The sequence below is a fragment of the Solea senegalensis genome, linkage group LG1 (genome assembly GCF_019176455.1).
Source record: "Solea senegalensis isolate Sse05_10M linkage group LG1, IFAPA_SoseM_1, whole genome shotgun sequence".
Lineage (NCBI taxonomy): Eukaryota > Metazoa > Chordata > Actinopteri > Pleuronectiformes > Soleidae > Solea > Solea senegalensis.
The window spans coordinates 18,069,327-18,079,695 of record NC_058021.1 but is presented as its reverse complement, the minus strand read 5'-3'; the positions used below and the strand labels follow the sequence as shown (position 1 = coordinate 18,079,695).

The window sequence follows — 10,369 nt, the reverse complement described above, 5'->3', positions numbered from 1 at the left end:
TCTTTATGAGAAATTCCACTGATATACTGTATGTATTGCACAGACAGTTAATTCATCCTGTAGGAAACACAGAGGTTTACTCACTATCCATAAACTACGGATATAAGATGACATCAAACATGACTATAAACGTTATTAATGATGGACCTTTAGACCCCTGCTCTGATCATTTTTTTTGAATTATTGATCTGACAGAACAAGATCATAACCTGCACTCATACAGGGCAGCTGCATGACGTCATGACGTCTCTCTCAGTTTGTTTACTGTCTGAGCGTGGTTGTAGCAGTGGTGGCAGTATGGGGCGCTATCGGGACAGATTTGCCACACTGTAAACACACACACAGCCCGAGAAGCATTTCAACACGATGTCGTGGAACCGTGACAGCTGCCTGACGTGTAAACAAAATTAGTGCCGTTTTTAATTTTTCACGCGTTCCGCGACGCTGGACCTGAACTCGGGACTGACAACACGGACGGAGCTGCCTCACCAGCATCCACATCAACAATGCTAACGTTAGCACCGTTAGCTAGCTGCCTGCCAGGCTTATAATGTGCTTTCACATGAAGAAAGACAGGGTGTCGCTGTCAGGTTGTCTTGAAACTTGCGTTATCGCTTGATTTGCTGACAGCACAGTGTTTGTTACGGGTGTGAATAGGACGAGGGACGAGCCTTTGGTCAAAGTAAACACCCTGTTATCGCCCTAGCTTGTCTTTTAGCTCCTGCTGTTATTGTTTAAATCACCAGTGGAAGTGACACAGTTGAGCTAGCCAACAGGACGTCTGAATGGGGTGGAGTTTCTATTAGTGTCGCCGCACAGGCTGGAATAACTCGAGGTGTCGTTTGTCAGTACGGGAAGACTGTGTCAGACAAAATGTTATTAAGAAGTTGCTGGAAATCTCGTCATAAAAACAGCGCTGGACCTGCTCCTTGTTGTTGTATCCGACCTGGATTGACAGCCTTGCTCTGGTTATGTTTGACCCAGTTAGTGTGCGGCACTGGGGCAGTGATGGAGACCAAGAACGTGGTCCAAAAAGATGCAGAGTTTGATGTGACGTACAACGACACGGTTACAAGCGAAAATCAGACCATCTATGCTTTCAATCACACCATATCCAGGAATAAGGTGAGTTTGCGTGTTCGAAATTGTTTCTCATATAATAACATTGAGTCAATTGTGATCTCTTATTTCCCTTCTTATGGTTTCAGACGGAGGGAGTACGTGTGACTGTGGATGTGTTGTCACAGGGTTTGGAGAGTCCTATTTTGTTTGTGGTGCGGCAGAAGCAAGCTGTACTGTCATTCCAAGTCCCCCTCATCCTTAGAGGCCTGTGAGTCTTCCCTCTTTATAACATAATTCACTTGTAAACATGAATTGCCTTGAATCATATAACTTCTTCTTGATTCTAAACCAGTTCAAAAGAATGTAGCTTTTCTCTCACTCCTTTAAAGTCACTCAACTAAATCTTTTATAGTCCTGCAACATTGAATAAAACACTTGTGGACTCCAAACAGTCCAACGGTATTTACAGTTTGTTATACGAGAGAACCACTGTAATGCTTCATTGCCCTCTGTTTGCCACAGCAACAGCCCCATAACATTAAATCACCTGATACCTTACTCTCAGTATAATACTTTGACCTTATACCTTATTCTCAGTATATATATATATATATATGTATATATATATATATATATATATATATATATATGTTGTAGAATAGGGCAAAGGTTGGTTCTGGTATAAGCTATGCTTTGTGTATCATGAGAGAGCCATTTTGTAGTCAGAAAACAAGAGGGACACACACATTTAGCTTTGAGTATAGATTAGCTGTATATATTGGCATTTTGTTTAAATGTCTACACTGAAAAGAATCAGTTGCTATTTTTCTCCAAAACGGGGGCAAGGCTCATGTCTGTGAAGCCCAGTTTTATGATTAGTTCTTTACTGTATGCTAGATACAGTATTTACAGTAATATTCCCAGGCTCCTGTTTGAGAACACTTCTTAGTTCAGGTCATGTGATGGAGCTTTGGTTAATTATCTGTGTGAGGATTTACTCAATCAATGAGTAAATCTCAATTATTTGAGAAACCTTCAGTAGCCCGGGATTGCACCTTGGCACTTATAGGACAGTCACACCTAATCAGGTGGGATGTCATAACAGGTTAAAAGTTCAGTTCTGATTATTAGCCATTAACCAACTGCCAATCTGGGATGTGACCTGTGTCTCCGACTTGCTCGAGATATTCTCTGTGGTTGTGTAACATGGGAGTAACCTCACTGTAATGTTACATATGCAGTCCCACAGACTTTGTGCTTTTGCAAATAAACTTTGGACTTTCACTTCCTCAACTGAAGAGCCCAAGTTGTTGTTAGTGATTGAAATTACATCGGTTTCACCTAGCTATGACATGGCTCTATTAAAGGACTAGTACCACATTGTATAGAGTTTGCTTTTCATTGACTTTCCTCTGAAGTATTGGAGATACATTATGTTTTTGGGCCAGCAGATTCTTAAACAGCAATCATTTGGAAGATGTTATTGTCGTATAATAAATAATGTGATAGAAAATGAAAATGTAAAAAGTCAGATATTGTTTGTTTGTCAACCTCCTCCTCTCTCTTTGTCTTTGTGTTTTTAGCTACCAGAGGAAGTATCCTTACAATCATGTGGGCAGGACGTTGTGTCAGCCTCCAACACGGGCCGCCTCTGAAACACAGTACTTTTTTGTGGATGTGTCTACCTTGTCCAGCCTAGGCACAAACTACCAGCTTAGGGTTAGCCGGGTTGAAAGCTTCACCCTTCAGTGAGTGATATTTGATAAAATCACATAAACACACCCTGCTGTAAGTGCATCAATGTAGGTGGTGATCAACAAGTGACCTGCTGGTATGACAGCTATGTTATTTGTACTTTGATTTCAGGACAGACAAGAAATTCAGCTTCACCGCCTCACCATCCCAACCTCAGGTATCATTCACTAACTTTGGGTGTTTTTAGAAAGTGTGAGCTGTGTTTACAAGCTAGTTTAGTCATGGACTCAGATAAAAAGATGAGAAGCTGAGCAAAGTAGGCAATAAAAAAAGGTGGTGCATGATTGAAGGGAATTTCAGTTTTTACACAATTCAGCACGTTGTTACTGTTTTTGCTGACGTTTTTTCATCTGCTTTCTGCTTTCCCACACTTGTGATTCAGTTTTTATTTGAAGCTTTCAAATACGCATTGTCACTTTGAAATGAATGTTATTTTTGTCGAGAGGTAATGCAAGATACATCCCAGTCCCCTCTAAATACCCTTCCTTTTTCTTTCCTGCATGTTCTCTCTCTCTCTCCCTCTCAGTACTTTAAGTACGTGTTTCCAGATGGCGTGGACACTGTGATAGTTAAGGTCAACTCTGACATGAACTTCCCCTGCTCCGTGATGTCTGTCCAGGACATCCAGGTACATTTATCCCACTCTCTGTCTCCACAGCCAGACATCTGCTGTCCTCAAATGGCCCAGATGATGGTGGTCAGCATGTAGTAGTTCCTGTCGACCACACAAGGACATAAATGGGTTTCTGTGATGGTGTTGATACCCTGTTGATCTCTAGTTCTCTCCTTCCTTCAATCTTTTGATGTTCCATTTTTCTTATTTCATTTTCAGTGCCCTGTCTATGACCTGGACAACAATGTAGCCTTCACTGGGATGTACCAGACCATCACCAAAAAAGGTGCTATCACTGTGCAGGTACTGTTTCTGCAATTTGCCACATTACAGAAGGTTTTGAGTCAGAACATGGCATGACCACACGGACGGAGTCATATTATGTTTTTTCATGTCTCTTTCTAGAGAAAAGATTTTCCCAGCTACAGTTTCTATGTGGTGGTAGTGGTAAAAACAGAGGACGAGGCATGTGGTGGTCCGCTGCGCTACTACCCTCTGCAGCCTGATGAGCTGATTGACGCCGGCAACCGCAGCAAAGTCCTCGATGTGATCGTCTTCCCTGCCATCAACTGTAAGAAAATTACGACATGTGTATTGTTGCATTCAGTAAATGTTTGAACAAAGGTGGGCTAAATTTCTTTATCAAATCATCTGAGATTGAAAAGCCAACACAACTGTCCAGGCAGTGTTTCCTCAATTTATCTGCAGGGCAATGCCTCGTTGTCAGCAAAAATATTCATCCAATCTGTAGGCAAAATCAACATTGAACCCATTATTCTCCAGTAGCTACATCCAAAACTCTGAAAGTCATTTTATATGAGTTATATGTCCGTATGCTGAAGTGTTGCATTATGTCCTCAATGTATGGTCATGTCGTATTAGCATGTGAATTCAGCCTTAAATATGTCTCTCCCCCCCACTCTGCAGCCAATGTATATGTGATGGGAATGCTGTTCTGTCTGGGCATCTTCCTTTCCTTCTACGTACTCACCTTCCTGGTAGCCTGTCTGGAGAACAAACGGTAAGATTTTTGCTCCGCAGAGTTATTAGCATTTAGTTACCATTCACAATTCGCATATAGATGAATCCAGCAAAGAGAAGTGAGCAAGTTCTGTTTGCAAGCTCGTGAGATACAGTTGGAATTTTTTGGCTGTTGTCGTAACAGCTGTCTGACTATTACATTTGAATCATGTTATTCTACCTTTGTAATGGATTTCCATCGGTAATGGGGGATTTATCGACACAAACTCTTCTGACTTTTAAAACGACCTATCTGGAGTTTTCTGTCTCTGCCCTATACAACCATGACATCTCCTTTTACAGCCTTACAGTATGTCTCAGACTGATAATCTGCCCCATTTAACCCGGAGGTTTAACTGTTGGAGTTGGAGAATTCATTAAGCTGCTTAAGAAGAACAACACTATGCTGAATATGCATGATTTTCATTTGCATGATTTTCCTCTTTCTGTTTCTGCAGAATGAAAAAGAAGAGAGATGAGTTTGAGAACCCTGCTGACATGTCGCCTGCTGAGACAGGTAACCCAGCAACTAGCTATGATGGACCGGCCTATTAGGGGGTCTTTGGGGGGTGGGGGGGAGGTGTATGGAACATACCATTGTTCATAGTATAAATACCACTTTACAGTAGATAACATGTACTATGTTGTTTTACCTTTTAACTCTTAATCTTAGTGTGTTATCCTTACGTGTATGTGTACTAAATATTTCTTTCGCACTCTCTCCCTCTCATGCTAATACGTGGTTCAGCCTCTCTGCTTGGAAAGAATGGAGATGGTATTACAAGACGGTTCCTCCCTTTGTCCTCTTGCTACCTTTCTTTCAGGCTGTGTGACATGTCTGCAGACGCCCTGCATGCTTTACTCACACACGATCACTGCCCTGCAGTAGAACATTTGTAGAAAAGTGGCTTGTGGTGCTTTGTGGACCTAATTAAGTGGCATTAGTCCGCGATAGGGAAGCTTGCATCATAGAGATACAGATACACATGACAAACTAAGGTGTACTTGTTAGGTAGGACTGACTTCAAACTACTGTTTTCCCATTTTTGTATGATAACATCAAAATGTTAGGTTTGCACTGTAGCTCTCTACAACATGATTGACTCCATATTTCCTGAGATAATGTGTGCACCGTTGTGTTTCTTCAGCCTCTCAGTATCTGTGTCTCTTCACTGCAGTGTGCGCTGATATAGTTTGATTTTAAACTGCAGGACATTCACACTCTCACTACAGCAGCTCAGCACAACAAAGCAGCTTTAACACTCACATTTTCACTCCACCGCTAAGCTTTTTTTTTTTTAACATGTTCTTTTAAGCAATTTGAGCCTGAAACAAACAGTTCTTTAGACTCTAAATGTCTATTTTCTTTTTGTCCTCTGCATGTGTTGATGTCGTCTCAACTCCCTCGTGTTTATGTGCTAACAATTTAGCTGCATTGGTGTCTTAGTGTGCAGCAGTGAGTTACTAACCAGTTGGTGGTGTGGTAGCATCAGGGCTTGTTTGTACAAGTGCATTTCATTAACATGTTCTCAGCTCACCCGCCGTTTTAACTGTGTCTCTTCACATGTCTCCACAGGAAAGACTCCTGCCTCGCAGTATGAATACGGCTCTTTTGGTGAGTTTTGAGCAGTTTTTATTTTACGTCATTATTTTTGAAGCAATTTAATGAATAATCTTTTTTCTTTCTTTTTTTTTTCCCCACAACAGCTGACAACGGCAGCACGCTGAGCTCTGAGGCCATCACTGACAGTGCCACGTCTACTGATAACAATTACGGATACATGGGTATGTGCAAACATTGACACAGGTGTTTTCTCTGGCCTGCCACTCTCACTCCTTTTGCAGTATTTCTCCACAGCCTGGCTTGCAGTTGCCGTCGTTGCGAGCTGCTCACTGGCCCTTCTGTGTCTTCGTTTATCAGGACAGGAGTTTTTCAAACGTCGACCAATCGTCAGTCAGCTTCACCACATAGCCGTCCGCATTGGTGACTCACTGCCACGTAATTTGCTGAACCACTTCAGAGATTAAGTGCACCAAGCAAATCAGCACTATGTGAATCATTGATCATTAAACAGTGACGTTGAGAACAGGTCAGATTCCTGATCTGATTATGCTGAAATGAACAGCAAGACAAAATTGACAGTGCAAGGATCAAAGTACCAAGAATCATTTAAATTTCTGGTTTGATTTGTTGTTAAATTGCCTCTTTTGAAAATGTGCTGTTAGATCTGCCTAAATTGTTTAACTTTAACGTTAACTTTTCTTTTTGGTGCCATGTCCCCTCTTCTCTTCTCCTGTTCCTTGATCCGTTTATCAGAGCGATCGCTGGACAGCATTGGGCGCAGCAGGCAAGAATCTCTGAGCTCTGTGGAGGAGGACGACTACGACACGCTGGATGACATCAACTCAGACAAAAACATAGTTCGCACCAAGGTGGCGTTCAAACCTAACGCACAATAACACCAGCTATTAGACATGTGGTGATTTGCTCATGAAATAACGGCTTTCACCTGTTGACTGTCGGTAACATGAAGTACCTTTTTGTGATTACAGAAATTTCTGTGTGTGTCTGACCTGGCCCGCAAAGACAAGAGGATCCTCAGCAAGAAATACCAAATCTACTTCTGGTGAGGACACTGGTTAGATTAAGAAATACCATTACTTTATTACAAAGATGTCTTTATGTCCCTGTTTATGTTTTATTGAGCCGAGGTTAATGTATAAGTCACAGTTGATGACATTTTTGAACCAAGTTGTAAGAATTACAACTTCCATTACCCAAGTATCTACTACTGGGGCCTTAGCAAACCAGAAGAGAGAGTGTCATTCATTCTTCATTTGCGTAGTGAGCTGTAGCTTCAAATCATGACATTTTCAGCTCTCTGGCTGGTTTGTCGGACTGCTGTAGAAACATGGCACAGAAGATGGCTGCCTCTATAAACGCTAATGTGTTATATATTCCACTTCTACATACTTATTTGTACTTTCCTCTTCCTGAGAGTAATACATCTTGTACTCTGTCCCTGATACAAATCAAGGTAATAAACTAAAAATAAACTAAGGAAAATCAATCAGAAAGTCTAATAATATAATCTTCTCTTCAGGAACATTGCCACCATTGCTGTGTTCTACGCGTTGCCAGTCGTCCAGTTGGTCATCACCTATCAAACGGTATGAGAAGTAAACTGTTCCTGCATTTATTGTTTATTTATGTGCAGTAGCTGGATATTACAGCGGTCCTCTATTCTGCAGGTAGTCAATGTGACAGGAAACCAGGACATTTGCTACTATAACTTCCTGTGTGCCCACCCTATGGGAGCTCTAAGGTATGCATTTAAATTCTGAACAATTTGTTCCCACAGCTCACATCTAATTTAACGATGTACTCATGTTCCAGTTATGTCGTGACTCACTTGTGATTGTTGTCTCACACAGTGCATTCAACAACATACTCAGTAACCTTGGTTACGTGATGTTGGGACTTCTTTTCCTTCTCATTGTCCTCAAAAGAGACATTGTCCACAATCGAGCGCTGGTCCGCAATGATCTCAACGCACTGGTAAGTGCTCAGTGTGATGGAATTAAGCCTAAAAATGATAAGGACCAGAAAAAAAATGGCTTCACAGGAAGGAGTCAGTGTCTGAGTCATTTTACTGAAGAAAAAGAAAAGGAACAGTCAGTTCAAAGATTTGACAAAGGTCATGTTTTGTTTGTACACAGTCCCAGCTGTGTGCGTTCACTTATTTTAATCTTTTCCTGTTTACCTCATCGTGTGTGTGTGTGTGTGTGTGTGTGCATGCTCAACCTTCTCTCTTTAAATTCGCGTGTGGTTTTCCTCGAAGTGGGAACTCTAACAACACACGCGCTTTAGAGTCAGTGTGTTTATAAAAAAGGAACTTTTCCCTCTTCTTTTTCTCTTCTGTTCTTAAAAGGCATTGCACCATTTAAAAAAATGCCTTTGTGAAACCCACACATGAAACCCCAGAAAATGACTCTAAACATGCAGCCTGTGGGGCCAAATGAGGCCCTTCAATCAATCCCACGTGGCCCGCCACTTAAATGTCTGTTTGAATGTATTTATGTATTTTTAATTTCGCATCATAAATGTTTGAAATTATGTGAGATTGAATTAATTTTAAGGTATTTTTTTTTCACTTTACTGCACCCCCTAATGACCAGACTACACTGGACAGAGTTTGAGAGCCCTGTAGTATACATGCCAGGCCTGTATGTGGCGCTGTATTGCTACAACAACAACAATACACAATATAAAAATTAATGGAGAAGAAGAAGTGGATTATGCATATAAGATGTGAGAGGAAGAGGCGGGACTATGATGTCATCTTTTCCCCAAATGGTTACACACAAAAACAAGGGTAGTGGGAGTTTTGTGTTTTTTTAGGGCCCCTAAAACATAAGTTCTATGTGAATGAAACGTCAATAAGATACAAAACTCTTAGTGTCACAACGTCTCAGTCATCATTCAAAGCTGTATTTGCTTTCAGATCATAAATGTAAACACACATTTTAAAGCTTTGGTGTGGACGTCCACAGCCCTCCAAACCTCTTCATTATTAATTAAGATTAATGCCGAATTGAGACAGGAAGGAAAACTCAAAGTGGTTAAAGCAATTAGTTTGACCTGGAACACACAAACCCTGTGTTTCCCTGCTCCTCTTCACGAGTCACCACGTCATCTCATTAACTTTCTAAACACAATTTGATCTCTGCTCAGAGTTTAACTACACTGACTGAATTATCAGAACATGGAGGACAGTCTGGACGCAGCGGATGGATTTGGGCTGTACTGTACCACTTTCCCGCCTTCAGATTTTTACGATTTGACTGGCACTATGTCAGTTTTTTGAGACTGGAAGTTTACTGACGTCACCTGCAATGAAACATTTCCTTTGTTCACTACTTAAACGTAGGTTATAAGATGGGGTTGTGTGATTTTCATTTTCACCAGCTATATAAACACACCTGAGCAAAAGTTGGATTGAACTTGTGAAATTTGGAAATTTCACAAGTTCACTTGGCTTGTTTTTAGGAAACAAAATCAAAAACAAAAACTCTCTATTTTGTGACTTCTGCACCATTACTTTGATTAAAGATGCTGGCGCAGCATGGACTAAGGGTTAAAGAAGGTTATAAGGGGTTCACTTAACATTCTCATTTCCACTTACCACTCAGTAAAATATTAAACACGTCATCATGTCCTGATTGTCAAAATACAGAATAAAGCCTGTGTGTGCGTCTAAATCACAAGTTATTCCCTTCATAAGCTCCTTGTTGGCTTCCTGCTTATTCCCAAACTACTTTTTATTTTGTTCTGAACATATTAAGGCATGTTGGCGTGTCGACCATAAACACCTCTGTGCCTGCTTGTAACAGGAAGCCCCTTCTGCCCCACGCTGCCTCATGTTAGCACAAACAAAGCTTCAGGGCCTTAACAGTAAATTCACGCTCAAAATTATCCCAGTATCACACAATACTTTATCCAATCAGGAGCAAGGACGTCACCAAACACAATCATGAGGTGATTGAGAGAAGAGGGAGAGGAAGCTAATGGCAGCAATCGACAGGAAGTTAGCAAAAAGTTAGCAGCTTAGCAAACATTTAAGCAGCTTTGTGGATTGGATCTTATGCTGAAATGGCTGAACTTATCGTAACATAACTGAGGCCTTAGCAACTCTCGCTCAAGTCTCGCTCTGAATTCTCATGAGACTTAGTTGTTGCAGGATAATGAAGTGGCAAATGTGAAGGGTTTGGAATCTACTGAGAGATATGATTTACTATGTTATTATGGCTGAAAATGATGTGGAAACTGAAGATGAGCTGTTTGAATGCAAAGGCCTTTCCTGTTTGTTTGTTTGGTGGTGATGTTACTTGTCTTTTCTGTGACTCAGTGCCCACAAA

General features: G+C 41.1%; 1 protein-coding gene across 1 annotated transcript; it reads left to right on the top strand.

The window, feature by feature from the left end:
• Nucleotides 1–278: 278 nt before the first annotated feature.
• On the top strand, nucleotides 279–9,903 carry LOC122765445 (SID1 transmembrane family member 2-like). The gene is made up of 19 exons (XM_044020072.1): nucleotides 279–1,125; nucleotides 1,209–1,330; nucleotides 2,646–2,810; nucleotides 2,929–2,974; nucleotides 3,344–3,445; nucleotides 3,650–3,733; nucleotides 3,836–4,001; nucleotides 4,358–4,451; nucleotides 4,909–4,967; nucleotides 5,199–5,225; nucleotides 6,027–6,065; nucleotides 6,158–6,235; nucleotides 6,372–6,434; nucleotides 6,768–6,883; nucleotides 7,004–7,077; nucleotides 7,555–7,621; nucleotides 7,703–7,776; nucleotides 7,886–8,220; nucleotides 9,845–9,903. The coding sequence occupies exons 1-19, from the start codon at nucleotides 874–876 to the stop codon at nucleotides 9,901–9,903; spliced, it is 2,022 nt and encodes a 673-aa protein (XP_043876007.1). The 5' UTR covers nucleotides 279–873.
• The last annotated feature ends 466 nt before the right edge of the window (nucleotides 9,904–10,369 follow it).